We start from the raw sequence: 17,495 nt of genomic DNA, 5'->3' as shown, positions 1-17,495 counted from the left end.
GCTCGTTTATAAAAGCTATAAAGCTAGAATAACTGCACTGAAATATGTGGTTAGTATCGGAAATTAATGGATATTTAATTGCCTAACCTTCGAAATTATTAACCCAATGTAAACACTTTACGAACCTTGTCCCATTTTTTAACCAATTTAAAGCAACCAATGAAAAGGTTTCCCGCTACTAGCTCAATTGAGCGCAACAGGGACTACACCTTCGAGAATAATTAACTATCTAATTAATGAGCTCTAATCCGTTAGCCGCAAGGTTATAACGGTTTTTTATCTTAATGGCGATCCGCGGCTCATTACTAGCGCGCATAACTATTTAACTCCCGATTAGGTCGGTATAATCATTGGCTGACGAGACGGAAAGACGGTCATCAAATCGCCAGTCAGATGGAACAAATAGATTCGTCGCATAGTCAGTCATGTGGACGTTGGCCGTTCGCTCCGGCCGAATCATAGTTGGTAATTGATTCGAACTCATTTCTCAAGTGATTAAGTGCTTCGGCTGTGACAGACGGTATGCAAATTATAGCAAGGTTGTCTGCTGGATCTGCATAGGCTTGATAGATGATCAACGGTTTCACCGGGATAGGAGGCTAGAAAAATGCAATCTAGATGTTTATAGAACGGGTGTCAAATAAACAGTTATTCGGGGGACATATTTTGATTTAGAGGAATTTTTGAACCAGAAAAAAATGAGACTTCATTCAAATGGAAATCGATTGGCCAACGAGAAGTATTAGGTGTGGACATTTGCTGGAGATTTTTAAATGATAGAATAGATCAACTTATAATATTTTTATCGCCAACTTTATTTTTTTCGAGAGTTGTCCTACTGGAGCTGTAGAGCTAGGTTCTCTGATGAGCTCCCCGTCAGAATCACTTACTACAATTGCAGACGAGACGGGAAATGTCACCTACTAAAAACTGCTTAAGGCCAATTGCAGTGGGCCGTGATTCTGAATATGATATTTATTGTACAGTTCAGATATGTGCAGGCGTAGGGACTTCACGATCGCATGTATCATCGCGAAGGGCTCGAACGTTTGAATGTTAACGAGTTCGATCGGGTGTGCGTTTGCATGTCGCGTGTGCTAACGTGTATGTAACCTCGCGTGTATAAATTCTATTTTACCAAAGTATGCCTTTCGAATATTCGCGTGTGTTCTTGGATGATAGTGGGCGGACCATTAATCTAATAGTGAATTTTCGGTGTACGGTTCAGATACTAGAAGAAAGTGAGTTCTTCCTCATCACTAGAGTTCCCAGTCATGTCGCCATGGAACGTGTTGCCTAGTGGATAGGATCTTTTTTTGATTGATCCAACTAAATGTATGGACCTAAGTTACTAGGATGAAGGATAAAGATCTCCGTATGTGACCAATTTATGATCGCGTGAACTCATAGGGAACCCAGGGCTATTCGGACCTACCTAAGCAAATCGCCCTTTTAGGTGGATAGATGTGAAAGAATTTATCGGTAATTGTTAGTTTAAAACCTCAGCTACATTTTGGTGACATAAAAGTTTATTACTTTTACATTTTTTATTTAGCCTGTGCACGATGACGAAGTCGTGCAAACACGGCCCACAGATAAAGTCAATCCACGGCGACCCACCAGTCGGACACGCCAGTATGCACAGGCTGTTGGCTGAGCGTTAGTTTGGGCTGGTGCAGAGTATGAAAAACACAAAACATAAAAAAGCCCCATAAGCCCTCTCAGTCTCCTCGATGCACCACTGTCGAGGCGTAATGCAATGACCATCTTAAAGCAATTGTATGTCAGATGTACAAATATGATTTATTGTTGGATGTTGGAAAATACCGTCAAACGCGTAAACCTAGGGAGGGAACAAAAATGGAATAAATTGTAAAACTATAGTGAATTTAGAAACAGAAATAAGAAAACTTAAATTCGATAGCAATTAAATATTAGCAATATAAAAATGGAATAGAAGAGACAATAGAAACATTCAAGAAATAAAAGAAATCCAAAAAAAACAAAAAAAAAATGTAAACATGTAAAATGTAAAAAAACGAGATGAAAAACTTAGAAGAAAATGAAAAATTTAAATTAAAATAAGCAAACAATAAAAACAAAAAAATGAGCAAGACGATAAAAACGCACAAATAGAACATATGGAATAGAACCTGAACAAATGAGATAACAGATCTCCATTTTCGGGGGGAATTCTATCAGGATCATTTCCCACAGTTGCAGGATAATTGGCTAACTGCAGCGGGCCGTGATTCTGGTGTTCAATTTGGAGTTTACGGGTCAGATGCTAGAAGAGAGTGAATTCCTCCATGACACTAGTCTCCAGCTATGGCGCCTTCAAACGTGTTGTCTGCTTGCCAAAAATGAAAAAAAATAACATAAAAAGTGAAAAAAAACGATCCGAAAATGAACAAAATAAAAAATATATTGTAAATGGAAATTAAAAGTGAAAAATAAGACATCGAAATGAAAAACTACTACAGAAAGAATAAATAAAATAAAAAAAACCTGGAACAATAGAAACAATAAGAAAAAATAAAGAAATTTAAGCAATGGAAAATAAAAAAATAAAATTACATTATGAAAATATTCGGAAAACAAGGAAAATTTAAAGACAAAAATAGGAAAATAAGAATAATAGAAATTCTAAATTTAGAGAAAAGCAAACTAATGCGATCATGAAATAAGAAACAGGTGAATTGAATGAAAGATGGAAGCAATAACAAAGATAAGATATGAGACGATTGACATTGAGAAAAAGACAAAAAAAAGCCCTTAAAATGTGAGAAATGGAAATTTCTTTAATTAGAAATTAAGTTATTAAATATATCGAAAAATATAAGAATAGAAAAGAAAATATTAAAAAAAATGAGGAAGACTAAAAAAATGTAAAAGCAAGGGCCATATTAAAAAAAGGTTTTTCCGGTTTCGTTGTTCCCACTGAAAATAATGACAGAATTTTTAGAGTGGTCTAGCTACAGAGCTATAGAGCTGGATTCTCGGAAAGGTTCCCTGTCAGAACCACCCACTACAATTGCAAACGAAACGGGAAATGTCACCCACCCACTAAAACTTTGCTTAAGGCCAATTGCAGCGTGATTTTGATTTTTATATTGAGTGTACGTTTCCGATATTGATACGTGAAGATTCCATGATCGCGTGAGAACGAGCGTTTATATGTTCGCGTTTATAAATTTAAGACCAAAAACGTTCACGTGATCACCGGGGCTTTGTGACGTTGGCGAGATCGCAGACGTAGGTGGATGATCGTGAAAGGCTGGCGCGTTGTTATGCTAACGTGTTTGATCGCATGGGCGTTTGTATGTCGCGAATGCAGGTGTTTATGTAATTTCACGTTTATAGATTCGATTGTATAACCGTGTGAATATTTGTGCGGACCTCGAGTCTGATGATTGAAAGTTTCCAGCAATGCAACAGACGGCATGGGCCTAGGCGGATAGGGGGTAGGGATTCCCGGAAGTGACCGATTCATTATCGTGTGGGAACACGCGTTAAGTATATTACGATGTCGCGGGCGTAAGTTTGCGTGGACGATCGCAATTGAATGTTCGAGTTTGTGATCAGGGTTATATTATCGCGCACAGCTCGAGTGTTTGTATACTAACGGGTTTTATGGCATGGGCGTGTATATGTCCCGCGTATGTAACTTTGCGCGCATAAATTCATTCGTATAACTATGTAACCGCTTGCATATTCGTGTGGACTTTTGAATGTTGATAGGAATTCGTTTAACAACTGTAACTGAATACGTGGAATGCGGAATTTCTAGGCGCCTGCTACCAGGAGATTGGACCATTGAGCGCCGCCTAAACGTTATGTAGAATTACCGCAATGTGTGAGTAGCGAGAAATCGTCTGGAATTTTTAAGATAAGTTGACCGATGAAAAGGGAAGAAATAGTGTCAAGAATTTAATTGAGGGTACATAATAAACAAACTGAGACAACAACAAAAAAGAATCGACTATAATGAAAAAAGCATTTTAAACTTTTAACTATAAGTATCAACTATGTGCCAAAGAAGACGATGTAGACGTTCGAATTTTTTATTATTTTATAGATATCGGAGATAGAAGCAAGAAAGGTTACTCAAAACTTTGCAAGAAAATCTAAAAGATGCAAGAATTGAAGAAGAAACATGGTTTGTTGCCTCTTACGATATGGGAACAGGAATTCAGGGGTCAATGCTCTAGCTACCGGTGTTACGCGGTCTTTCAGATGTGTGTTATCCGAAGAAAGAAAATAGTGTCATCAGTAATAGTGGTTATCTCCCAAAAAAAACTGTTACAATCTCGAACCAAGCCCAACAGCAAATACATTTTATTTCTTTTAAGTAAACTCATGTTTATTTCATTTTGCAGAGCACATGGTGACTCTATATGTGAGTACACCTACACTTATTTGTGTGTAATCTCCAACATTAATCACTTAAGTATCATGACCAAGTTCAGCTCGATGAACACGGTTGGAACCTTGAATAATTTCCACAGTAAAAAATACGAAACATTTTTTTCTTAATGGAAAGCAATACAAACTGCGTGTATTATAAATCACGACTCATTCATCAAATGTTACACACTAGTACTATAACAGTACGCTGGGTTAATTTATTCTGCTTCGAAGTAGTATATGTGTTCGAAAAGACGGTCCTCTTGCGTAGCTCGAACCGGCAAACGACTGCCAACAGCTAACCAGCTTCCCGGCGTAAACTGGTAAGTGTCTTATCCTCTGAGACTTCATTATGCAGTAGCGGGCAGGAAAAGACCACCGCACCGTCGTAGTCGTCGTCGTCGTCTTCAGCGTCGCAAACACGCAACAATACACGTCGGAAAGGTAGGCCGCGCAACATTGCACACTGATGGCATATCCAGTTTTTTTAAACTCCATTATGGGCAAGCAAATCACCGCGCAATCACGCAACATATGACTCGGGCGTCTTAATTGCGTGAGTCGTACCCTTTTGTGCACAATCTTTCATTATTTTTTCTTCCTTCGTTCCTTTCCAGAAATTGGAACGAATCATCCGCCAGTTAATGCTGCTTAGTGGGGTGGCATAAGCGTACGGTGTAAGCATCCGTTATGGACATCATCATGAGACACACCAATCACGGGATGGATAATTTTTTCCCTAGCGTTTCTTCGCTCGCCATCCGTCGCAGGGTCGATTCCAAATCACAGCACAATTGGACGCCCGGTGTGATGACTTACTCTCGGATGAGTCGATGATTCCCGATCAGCATCATCTTGGGCAGTAGATGTCCTGCGCTCTCTGGGTATTAAACGAGTTTCTCGTAGAGCTCGACCGCAACGCAAGACAAAAAGTGAAAATATTTTTTCGTCAATTGATTTAAATTGATTTAGCGGCACTGAATTGGCAATGGACACGAGCCGATGTTGCAAACGAGCTGGAACTAAGTGAAGTGAGATGGCCAAGCAAAGGATGATGAATCTCGACCTGGGTGGGGTTACGGTGAATGAAGCGTGACACACATTCGGTCTCGTTTGCCATTTTCTAAGAATATCGTGTATTGTCGGTCATTTACCGGGGTATTTACCATATGATATACTTAAGGTGATGATGATGATAACATATTTTGACGCTATATTCAACGGAAGTAGCTCTGATTAGTATATCAGAACAACAGGCTACTCAGTCAAGGTTGTTGATCACTATTCGTTAGGGTGGGACAAAAATTAGATTCCAGCTCCGTTCAACTTTTTAGGTACCATTTGGGTTCTTGAACAATTGTACAAATTCTTAACTCGATCCCTGAAACTATATTTATGCGCCCGCTGTTTCCAGTTTACATGGGATTTTGTATGGGAAAATTAACTTTCACAAAATAATTCCTCCAGGAGTCGCACTTTGCTTCCTAAATATAAATCGTTATGTGGCTTTTATAGGAAATTTAACAAAGAAACAATTCTCGAAAACCACGAAACGATCTGACGCTTGAGAAAAGTCATTAAGCAGAAACCGATTGATGCTCTGACGATTGATAAAATATTCATCTTTTCTAGCACCACTGCTGTTGGTTGTCCAATTAAATGCAATTTTGTTTTGATCTTGTCTTAATGTGTCTAAATCATTTATCTATACTGTTTGGCCCCTTCGCAAGGGTTTGGGGGATAAATTGAGGCTTCTTTTGTACATAATAAGAGAAAGTTAAAAAATTTGTATGTAATTCGACCGTCAGCAGCAGTAATGCTATGCAAAGTGAAATTTTAATCAATCTTCAGGGCATCAATCGGTTTCTGCTTAATAATTTTTTCCACAAGCCTCAGATCGTTTCGCGATCTTCTAGACATTGTTTCCTTGACAAATTGTCTATAAAAATTAGACATTAATTTATTTTTAGGAGGTAACAGGCGAATATTGGAAGAATTATTTTGCAAAAGACGATTTCCCCATACGAAATTCTATGTAAACATTAAACCGTGGGCACAAGAATATAGTTTCACTTGTCGAGTTAAAAATTTGCAGCGTTATTTTGGGAACTAAATGGGACCCAAAAGGTTACTCGGAGACAAATTTTATTTTTTTCATATAACCATGTCCCGCTCTACTATTCATACGTTTTGAAGATCAATTGTACTGAATCTTGAAGGTAGTACTGATATAAAAACCATGACCTACAAAAACTGTGTGGCCAAAAGGTTGTCACAAGCACCTTCTCCTCCAAATTCTTTCGTTGATGGTCTGACAACGATTGCAGTGTTTTTAATTATAAGTTCTGTTCCTTAATAAAAAATGTTTGTAGCACAATCGGTAAAACGTATTGCCGAAATGGGTAAGATTTCCAGGATCAAATTCGGCAAATACGGAGTTTATAGAGCATCACTGAAATTCGTAGAGCTTCCATGAAGCACATAACAAACTGAAGTTAGTTGAAGTGTTTGAATTAATATGACTCCTTAGAATATTGCAGACCTTGCCATAGTTCCGAAGAAATAGTTTGAAGTTTGAAGGATCTCTCTGGAAATCGTAGGGTTGCTTTTAAGTTCGTAGACATTAATGATAATTGAACTCCCTTTTCTCAACAAAGCGCCATATGCAAATATATTTTTCACTTTTTAATTCAAATTAGGTTGTAATCAATCAGAAAACGCGTGTTTTCTAGCTGACTGCAAAGATTCAAATATCCAAAAAATTACCGAATTTAACCGCCGTATACGAAGCGTTGCTGTAAACCGTAAGCACTCGCCATTTCAAAATATAAACATCTTGATGCATGTAGGTTCAGTACACTGAAATTTAAAGCGGCATGAAGCACTACCATTAATGCAATGTAGTAGAATGGCAGGTCAATATTGGTCGTTAGGATATACGCAAAGCTATAAGTTTTATGTTTATGTCATGAAATTCAGATCGTGAAAGGCGGTGGTCAGTTACTTTCGTTCGCGTCCCTTATCACTTCTATTTATAAGTGCTATCTTTGAAAATGAACCACCTCGGCTATGCAACTAATTTTTTCCGATCTTATTTTAATGCAAATAATTAGGCAGTCTTCATTTCGTTATATTCTGAATTGCACATATTTTGTCGTTGTTACTTTAAATGTTCTTTGATTTAATGGCATTGTATAAGAACACGTATCCGCCGGTTGAATAATTTGACCATCTAGGAAACTAATTTGATGTGCGTGTGGAATACGCATGATTTTTTCTGAGTAAATGATGACTTTCTAATTATATCAGCACGAAGAACATTGGTTTACTTTTAGTCCATTAATTTATCAATAAACTATATTAATTGTTCTTATTGTAATGAGTTTTTGACTATGCTTTGGAGTAGTACATGTATAATATCACTGTCACATTAACCATATTTCTTCATGAGTATAAAAATATTGTAGATTAATTATTAAGACAAAAGATGACATGTTAGTTTATTTTCGATCTTATTGTTTTTAATCTTGTTCGTGTCCGCTCTGCATCCGCTTTGCTTCTGTACCTTCCATTTCAAAGAGTAACTTTGATCTAAACACTTGTGCAGTACCATTCTGAACATGCCCGGATCGCAGCTTTCAGTGCCACGTTTGGTATTCTATCTGGACTAGGGTCTTTTTTTGATTTTAATTGCATCGACACTTCTGCGAGCTCACCGTTTGTCATTTTCCGATCGTCCGTGTTTGCCCCTTCTTCTTCGTCGTACGGTCTCCACAGATCGTAAAAGACCCTCAACGATTATCTTCAGCTTTCCCGGGTACATTTCAGTAGGCATCGACGGTGTCTTCATCTCACGACACAGTACACGCCGCCCAGGGATGTGCGTCCACTTCTCGGCATAGCTCCTTGTGAAAATCAGACTTGCTAAGCTCCAAAGAGTATAGGAAAAGAGACGAATAGTGTGAAGCCAAAAATACCTTATTGAGCAGACCAATCGTGCAATGTAAATAAACATTACTCATGCCTGAGTTGGAGGAGATAAGTATTGTAAAACTATCAAAAAAAAAATTTGAATTTTCGTCAGAATTTAGTGCAATCGTGATTGTAAGGTGCATTCTAGAGTCTATGTATGAGTAAAAACAAGTTTTAGAAGTATTTCATCTCTTTGTTTCGAAATGCACATCGTTTGATAAACAAGTCCAACGATCGACAAAAGGTTTGTTTTCAAAATATAATAGGAGTCATTTAAAGTGCTGCCTTTGGAAACGGTTGCCAAATTCTAGTGTTGAAATCATCGTAAAGGGAGTGTTGCCGTTTTGACTGATTTTCACTCTGCGTCTCTTTCACTATTCTCTTTGCTAAGCTCCATCTCCCGTTTTAAAAACGGTTTTAGCTTCCCGAAACTTCGCCTTGCGCTCCTCTCCATCTGGCTCCGATATTGCTCTCTGAGCCCGCCTTCTAGCTCTGAGAGGGAAAGCGCGTAGCGTACAGAGCGTCTCGTTTCACCAGTAAGCTGGAAGTCGTCTACTACGTGGCTCCAGTTTTCGCGACATTGCGGCGTCGCAGGCCGTCACCATCCTTCTTGTTAGATCAGCCGTATCAACGTTCTCGATTCTGCTGTCCGACTGAAAACCTCTACGAAGAGGTCTTTATTGAAGCCATTCATCTTCCATTTTCGCTCTCCGCTCATCCCTCTCCGTACTGCCACTGGGTTCCGTTAGCCGATACGGTAGCAAATCACCTGGTCGTCGCTATAGGTATACTGTCCATGATCGCAAATCAGTCCCATAAGGGGCCCTTACATGCACAATAAAAGTGTCATTACTAAGTAATGACATTACTGAAATTGTATGGAAATTCCGTCATTACTCGCCTTACACGTTCATTAAAAGTGACATTACTGCTCAGTAATGACACTACTAGCGCCTCGTGTAAGGGGCCCTATAAAGATAGGAAATCCTATAGAACGCGGGACAAATATGCGATCGCGGGCAGTATACTTCTCGCATACTCTCCAGTCCATGTTCGCCGTCATGACGCGTCAGTGAAAGACAGCAGAACGTGACGTCGAGACTCCCTCGCTCTTCTCTGTGCTAACGGGATCTGCTTTGCACAATTGTATGGTTAAAATTCCCCGTCCAAAAAGACGACAACTGAATTCATGCAGTGATAATGGACAGTTTCCATCCTCCGAAAACATCGGTCACGAAAAGCTCTCAAAACAAACGAGAACAAATATACAGTAATCCAACCGCGTTAAGTACATTTGTAGTAGTATACAAATCAACAACAAAGCACCGTTATTTTCGGTTTGGTTGTATAAATTGTACCGATCGAGATGACCTTGATTGATTATATTGAGTTTACTCTTCGGCGTGACTGTATGGCCATTGTGGTCTTCAGAAGCGTCAAAATTAATTGCACAATCTATCCCCGGGAACACTCAATGCAGCTACATAAAATGTATATTGCAATATGGTTAAGTTTTCTCCGTCAAGAGGAATACCTGAAGCAATTTTTAACCAAGTATTTTCAGCGGAGTTCCAGTGGTGAGAATGCGTTAGAAACTAGAGGTAAGCGCCGCCGCGCCACGCTGCCGCCGCCGCCGATGATTTTCACACGCCGCCAATTTCAGGAAAATTAGCAAACCGATGTTGCTTTTTATGCTGTGCCGCCGATCATATTTAAATGCGGCCGATTCTGTATTTGACCCAAACGTATACTTAATGTATAAGCCCAGGTAAGCTCTCTTAATTCTCATCAGCTTAATCAGAACTCCTTTTGTTGCAGGACGTCACGCAAGATCAGGGGTTTATTCAGAAACATAAGCAGTGATTTTGTTCTTTACGATTGTTACGGTGACTACGACCGAACCTACACGTCCCCTCGTGTGAAGTGTCGTTACTGCGATTGACAATGACAGGCGAGACAGTTCGAGGGCGATTTGTCATAAGACCGAGAGCAAGTCATCCTAAACCGGCATATAATATAAAAGTGCAGACGTTAAACACGTGAATTTATCCTACGGTAATCTATTGTTTCTCATTTCTTAGTACGATTAAAGTTAATACATTATTATAGGCTACGAAATATCTATTATATAACTATTATATACTTAAAACAGATACTGCGTGAATTTAATCAGATGAGCATATAACTGTTGGATTATTGTAAAATTGGAGGTTATCAGATGTGAGTTCCATGCTTTATTACTTACGAAATATGTACTGAAATATACCCTTTAGCTTTTAGCATTTTCCATCAGAACTAATTGGTGGATTCGCTACGAAGAATCCGAAAATTCATAATCCAACAAACTAGCCGGAAATCTGCCCAAAGCAGCATCAGCAAAGTCAACCAATGGCGAGAGCGACATCTAGGGGGCTTGGTTAATTCAACCTTAGTCACCCAAGAAACTGTTCCAGTTGCGACTACGACTTCGACCGCTGTAGTGGCAGATCCCACGCATTCCGATGCACTCCAAACGGTAGCAAGCTCCCCTGCTGTCAAAAGTGTTTCTAATACGCTCTCCACGGGAATAGCAGCAACGACACCAGTGTGCAATAAGACCAGCACTATCCTGACGACCGTTCAATCGATCCAGTCGGCAATTCCAGCTCCAATATCAAGTTCCGTCGCGCCGGTGTGTGCAAACCATCCATCAGTGACACAACCCGTCATTCAATCGGCTGTGGGTGGTCCACCGAATTTGAGCAGTTTGGGTGGGTTGTTAAATCGAACGTCTCAACAATATCCGTTTTGGTTTCCGCATGGAAGCGCAATAGTTGGAGGAAATCCATCAATAGGAGTAAGCAACTCGCAAGGTTGTGCGATACCAGCGCAGATAGTAAATCAGGGCAACAGTAATTATCCGTCAGTTGGAGTAAGCATATCGCAAGGTACCACGATACCCGTACCGGTAGGCAATCAGGGTGGTACTAGTAATTCGTTTCCTGTATATTTTCCTCCTTTCCCGAAATATATTAATCAATACGATCGACATTGTCCCTTACCTCCTGAGCTACCATGGGAACACCCACCGCGAATGGGCATGTATAATCCTCCCGCCGTCCTACCACCGACAGAAAACGAAATAGGACCCACATCGCGGCAGCTAGCTGCACGCCAGGTGATGTCGAAGGAGCTCCCTCCGTTCTCAGGGAACCCGGAAGAATGGCCTTTATTTATTAGTTCATTCACCAATTCCACTAATGCTTGTGGGTTTACAAACGCGGAAAATTTGATGCGATTGCAACGTTGTCTACGAGGAGGCGCTTTGGAAGCTGTTCGAAGTAGGCTTTTGATTCCGGATTCAGTTCCACAAGTCTTAGCCACGCTACAGACTTTATATGGGAGACCGGAAATCTTGGTGTACGCTCTACTGAAGAAGGTTCGAGAAGTTCCAGCACCGAAGTCAGACAAACTTGAGACGCTCATCGGATTCGGAATGGCAGTTCAGAACCTCTGTGACCACCTTCACGCTAGTAACCAGGAGGCACATTTGAACAATCCAACGTTGCTTTATGAGTTAGTGGAAAAACTTCCTGCGAACCTCAAGCTGGACTGGGCGATGGTCAAACGTCAACAACCAGGAGCCGATCTTCGAACGTTTGCTGCGTACATGTCCATGATTGTGTCTGCGGCCACAGAGGTTACTCTGACCATTGACGCAAAACCAAATCATCAAAAGAACGACAAGTCAAAGGAAAAGAATTTCTGCAATCCACATTCAGCGCCTACTGTCAGCCACCCTAAGCCCGAGGAAAATTGTTCAACGGGGAGGCAGTGCCTGGTGTGCCAAGACCCCTTGCACAAAGTGAAGGATTGTGCTACGTTCAAAAAGTGGGACGTCGATAACCGATGGAAATTGGTTCAAAAACTATCGCTTTGTCGTATTTGTTTATTTTCGCATGGAAGGCGTCCATGCAAGTCGAAAGGGCGGTGTGGAATAGATGGTTGTGATTATAGACATCACCCGATGCTGCATTCTATCTCAAAGAGAAGCGATGCATCTACGTCAAACAACAATGCAGTGCAAAATCATCACCACACCGGGAGAGGTTCCCTTTTTCGCATTGTTCCTGTGACACTCCACGGAAAGACACGATCGATCACGACATTCGCCTTCCTAGACGACGGTTCGTCGATAACGTTGGTTGAGGATTCTATTACGAATTTCCTTGATGTTGATGGTAAAGCCGATAATCTATGTCTGGCCTGGACGGGTAATGTTACTCGTTCCGAAGAGCAATCTAAGCGGGTGAAGTTGGACATATCAGGTGTTACACACCGAAAGAAGTACATCATTTCTGAAGCTCGAACGGTGAAAAGCTTGGGATTACCAAGGCAGACCCTATGCTATAAGGATCTTGTTGAACGTTATCCGTATTTGGCTGGACTACCCATTCCGGATTACGTTCCCGTTCCCAAGATTCTAATCGGTAATGACAATGCTCATTTAAGTGTCACCTTGAAAAGGCGTGAAAGGCTACTAGATGAGCCTATCGGCACCAAAACTAGACTAGGGTGGTCAATTCATGGTCCGATAGCAACGATGAGGAATGAACCATGCTTCAGCATGCACATGTGCCAGTGCGTACATGAGGATGAGGACTTGCACAATATAGTCAAGGAGTACTTTTCCCTTGAGAATATGGGAGTGTCCCTACAACGAAACCTAGAGTCCGAAGAAAATCAACGAGCTAGGCGGACTCTGCAAATTACCACATTGCGCGTAGGCTTCCGATTCCAAATCGGGTTGTTGTGGAAGTACGATACCTTCGAATTTCCTGATAGCTACTTCATGGCTGTGCGAAGGCTGGAATGTCTGGAGCGACGTATGTTGGCGGATCCTGAACTCGGTTCCAATGTTCGTAGGCAGATAGAGGAGTACAAAATAAAAGGGTATATTGAGAAAGCATCCAAGGCTGATTTGATCGCGGTGGATCCACGAAAAGTTTGGTATTTACCACTGGGCGTGGTTATTAATCCTAAAAAGCCAGGTAAAATCCGCATCTTCTGTGACGCAGCAGCGAAAGTGGATGGGGTGAGCTTAAACACAATGCTGAGTAAGGGGCCGGATCTGCTTGTACCGTTGAAGTCAGTTCTAACCGGATTCCGAGAACGACAAATAGCTCTATGTGCGGATGTGAAAGAAATGTTTCACCAGATGCTTATGCGAAAGGAAGATAAACACGCCCAGCGAATTTTATGGAGAGATGACCCAAACCATGAGCCACAAGTGTACTTCATGAGTGTGGCCACTTTCGGAGCTGCCAGTTCGCCGTGTTCGGCACAATTTGTTAAGAACCTAAACGCAAGCGAATATGCAGATCGATATCCAGAAGCTACAGACGCAATAATACGTAAACATTATGTTGACGACTATCTGGACAGCGTGGACAGTGAAGATGAAGCGATCAAGAGAGCGAAAGAGGTTGCTTTTGTTCATTCCCGAGGCGGATTTATTATTCGTGGGTGGATGTCCAACTCGAAGGAAGTTCTGCAAAAGCTGGGTGAAACAACGAGCGCCGACGTTAAGGAGTTCTCGATGGAGACTGGCCACTGTTCGGAACGTGTGTTGGGAGTGTTGTGGTTACCGGAAGAAGATGCGTTCACGTACGCGGCTAATTTTGTGGCGGTACCTGAATGGCCTACCAAGAGAGAGCTGCTGAAGACGGTGATGACTTTATATGATCCTCTGGGATTTCTTTCACACTTTACCATTCATGGGAAAATCCTAATCCAGGACGTTTGGCGCAGCAAGGTTACGTGGGATGAAAGAATTCCTGTTGAGTTAAGACAACGATGGGACCAATGGGTTGCCCTTTTCCCTTCCTTAGCAGCGGTGCGAGTGCCGCGATGCTATTTTCCAAGACAGCTGTCATCGAAAGTCAAGAATATACAATTACACATGTTTGTAGATGCCAGTTTAGCCGCCTTCGCGTGTGTGGCCTATTTACGCGCCGAGGTAGATGGAAAAATTCATTGCGCATTGGTGACTGGGAAGGCAAAGGTCGCCCCTCTCAAATTGACGTCCGTGCCTCGGCTGGAACTTCAAGCTGCGGTATTAGGAGCGCGTCTAGTCGAAGACATCTGCTCCACTCACACTCTACCTATTGCGAAGAGATTCATTTGGACCGATTCTAAAACAGTGCTGGGATGGATTAATTCGGATCAACGAAGATATAGCCAGTTCGTAGCATTCCGCGTCGGAGAGATTCTGGAGAAGACACGTGCTACTGAATGGCGTTCGATTCCTTCGGATATGAATGCGTCTGATGATGCTACAAAGTGGAAAGGCGAGCCTAATCTAACCCCGGAGGGTCGCTGGTTTGGGGACCCTGAAGTTTTGCATATTAATGAGGAGTACTGGCCGTCATCTTCCGATGTCATGTACGATACAACCGAGGAGCGACGGTCCAATTTGGTGATCGAGCATCATGTAGTTCACTCAGTTTTCGACTGGGAGAGATTTTCGAAATGGCACCGTTTGTCTAGAACCGTCGGGTACGTTGTGCGATATGTCGGCAATTTGAAAGCCAAAGCCCGAAAACATCCCACTACAAAGGGTCCATTGTGCCAAGAAGAGTTAGCAACAGCGGAGACGTGGGTCTTTCGTGCGATTCAAAAGGAGGTCTACCCGAAGGAAGTGGACATACTGTCTTCTATTGGCACTCAGAAAGGAGGCTCGAAATTAGGCTGCGACAGTAGGCTTTTCAAACTTGCTGCATTCATTGATGAGAAAGGGGTCATGCGTATGGAAAGCAGAATCAGCCTGGCTTCGTTCGCGGCTTACGACACAAGGTACCCCATCATACTCCCTCGGAATCACCACGTTACGACCATCATCATAATGTGGTATCATCACAAGTTCCTGCATGGTAATAGGGAAACGGTGATCAACGAAATGCTCCAGCGTTTCCACGTATCCTGCCTACGCGTTGTCGTTCGAAGCGTAACCAGAGAGTGCCAGCAATGCAAGATTCGTAAAGCGAAACCATCGGTACCTAGAATGAGCCCTCTACCAGCTGCCAGACTAGGAGCATTCTTCCGGCCATTTACATTCGTCGGTCTGGATTATTTCGGGCCAATGACTATTAGAGTTGGTCGAAGCAACGTGAAACGCTGGGTTGCGTTATTCACATGTCTTTCCATCCGTGCGGTGCATCTAGAAGTCGTGCATTCGCTTTCAACCGAGTCATGCAAGATGGCAATTCGGCGTTTTGTAGCCAGGCGTGGCTCACCATCAGAAATATACAGCGATAACGCGACAAACTTTCTCGGTGCCTGCAACGAACTTCGAAGCGAGATTAAAAGCATTAATGAAAGCCTTGCGGAGACCTTCACAAACGCCAGTACGAGATGGCTTTTCATCCCTCCGTCCGCTCCGCATATGGGCGGCGCTTGGGAGCGGATGGTACGCTCAGTTAAAACAGCTTTCTACGCGATGACAACTACCAAGCTTCCAACGGAAGAGATGTTCGGAACGGTATTAGTGGAGGCCGAAGGTATTGTCAATTCCAGGCCTTTGACCTTCCTAGCATTGGATGAAGGCAACCAAGAATCATTAACACCCAATCATTTCCTCCTTATGAGTTCCAACGGAGTCGTGCAGACTCAGAGGAAAATCTACGAGTCGAATGCCATATGTCGGAGTGACTGGGACCATTGTCGTCGCATGGTTGATCTATTCTGGCGGCGTTGGATCCGCGAGTATCTGCCTGTAATATCAAGAAGGACAAAATGGTTTGGGGAAGTAAGATCGGTGAAGCAAGGAGATTTGGTAATAATTATTGACGATGGACTCCGCAATGGATGGGTGCGTGGACGGGTTCTGAGGGTTCGCAAAGGTCAAGACGGCCGAGTACGCCAAGCGTGGGTGCAAACATCAGCCGGAGTGCTTCGAAGACCGGTAGCGAAACTTGCGGTGCTGGATCTGGATTCTGGTAAAACTGGCACTCAGAGCGGTGACCAGTGTTACGGTCAGGGGAATGTTACGGTGACTACGACCGAACCTACACGTCCCCTCGTGTGAAGTGTCGTTACTGCGATTGACAATGACAGGCGAGACAGTTCGAGGGCGATTTGTCATAAGACCGAGAGCAAGTCATCCTAAACCGGCATATAATATAAAAGTGCAGACGTTAAACACGTGAATTTATCCTACGGTAATCTATTGTTTCTCATTTCTTAGTACGATTAAAGTTAATACATTATTATAGGCTACGAAATATCTATTATATAACTATTATATACTTAAAACAGATACTGCGTGAATTTAATCAGATGAGCATATAACTGTTGGATTATTGTAAAATTGGAGGTTATCAGATGTGAGTTCCATGCTTTATTACTTACGAAATATGTACTGAAATATACCCTTTAGCTTTTAGCATTTTCCATCAGAACTAATTGGTGGATTCGCTACGAAGAATCCGAAAATTCATAATCCAACAACGATAGAAGAATGAAAAAAAATCAATTTTTTTGCTGACCTCAAAATAATGGCTTCCAACATCTGGGATAAATTTTTACCTTTGATGATGGAGAATATATCATCAACGTATCTCCACCAAAGCTCTATTCTCACACCTTTTTCCTTCAGACATTCCTCTAAGTTTGCCATGAGTAGTTTACAAATAAATGGAGAGAGCGGGCGACCCATTGGGGCTTCCCCTTAGCTTATTTTCAGAAGGCACCACAGAATGTGAAATAATTTTCTTCCAAGCAAAGGCATGTAGGTTTCATGTAAGCTCTCACTTTGTTTTTCAACAGATAACCGCCATTTTGTTGAAGTAACCAATCCTCAAGAAAGGACACTTGAGAATAACACGATTACATCGAAAGAGACCATTATTTCGTCCTCTTCGATTTCACCTGAATTCATAAGTTGAAGGGCGAATCGGCTGGGGAATTTTTTGGCATATTTTGAAGTTTTTGGGTTGGGATACATACTGCTGAAATAATTTCCCTGATTTGGTAGGTTTATGAATTTTTGGAAGTTCCTTTATCCTGGGCCCTTGCCCAGGTTCGAAACTTTAAGTCGAGTTTTTTCCTTCCGGGATTGGTTTGCACTCTTTGAGAGA

The 17,495-nt window shown here is 41.8% G+C and overlaps 2 protein-coding genes across 3 annotated transcripts; both read left to right on the top strand.

Annotated features, from left to right (window-relative positions):
• The first annotated feature begins 10,767 nt into the window (after window positions 1-10,767).
• On the top strand, window positions 10,768-14,330 carry LOC131687000 (uncharacterized). Its single transcript, XM_058971036.1, has 3 exons — window positions 10,768-10,795; window positions 10,860-14,173; window positions 14,250-14,330. Exons 1-3 carry the CDS (start codon window positions 10,768-10,770, stop codon window positions 14,328-14,330), a joined length of 3,423 nt encoding a protein of 1,140 aa, XP_058827019.1.
• Window positions 14,331-14,755: 425 nt separating this feature from the next.
• On the top strand, window positions 14,756-16,824 carry LOC131690748 (uncharacterized). Of its 2 annotated transcripts, XM_058976716.1 has the most exons (3): window positions 14,756-16,577; window positions 16,675-16,742; window positions 16,796-16,824. In XM_058976716.1, the coding sequence occupies exon 1, from the start codon at window positions 14,801-14,803 to the stop codon at window positions 16,442-16,444; it is 1,644 nt and encodes a 547-aa protein (XP_058832699.1). In that variant the 5' UTR covers window positions 14,756-14,800; the 3' UTR covers window positions 16,445-16,577; window positions 16,675-16,742; window positions 16,796-16,824. The 2 variants fall into 2 exon arrangements, with proteins under 2 accessions (XP_058832699.1, XP_058832700.1); XM_058976717.1 differs by lacking the exon at window positions 16,796-16,824 and having other exon boundaries at window positions 16,632-16,732.
• Window positions 16,825-17,495: the final 671 nt, after the last annotated feature.

The sequence above is a fragment of the Topomyia yanbarensis genome, chromosome 3, assembly GCF_030247195.1.
Source record: "Topomyia yanbarensis strain Yona2022 chromosome 3, ASM3024719v1, whole genome shotgun sequence".
NCBI lineage: Eukaryota > Metazoa > Arthropoda > Insecta > Diptera > Culicidae > Topomyia > Topomyia yanbarensis.
The sequence above is the reverse complement of the archived record's forward strand: the minus strand, read 5'-3'. Positions and strand labels throughout refer to the sequence as shown.

What these genes read in the sequence shown, in the direction of transcription:
- LOC131690748 (XM_058976716.1), top strand. Translation starts at nt 14,801, where the DNA reads ATGTACGATACAACCGAGGAGCGACGGTCCAATTTGGTGATCGAGCAT.
- LOC131687000 (XM_058971036.1), top strand. Translation starts at nt 10,768, where the DNA reads ATGGCGAGAGCGACATCTAGGGGGCTTG. An exon ending in AGCGACATCTAGGGGGCTTG is followed by an intron (nt 10,796 to 10,859) that starts GTTAATTCAACC and finishes CGACCGCTGTAG; the next exon opens with TGGCAGATCCCACGCATTCC. An exon ending in AGGACGTTTGGCGCAGCAAG is followed by an intron (nt 14,174 to 14,249) that starts GTTACGTGGGAT and finishes TCCCTTCCTTAG; the next exon opens with CAGCGGTGCGAGTGCCGCGA.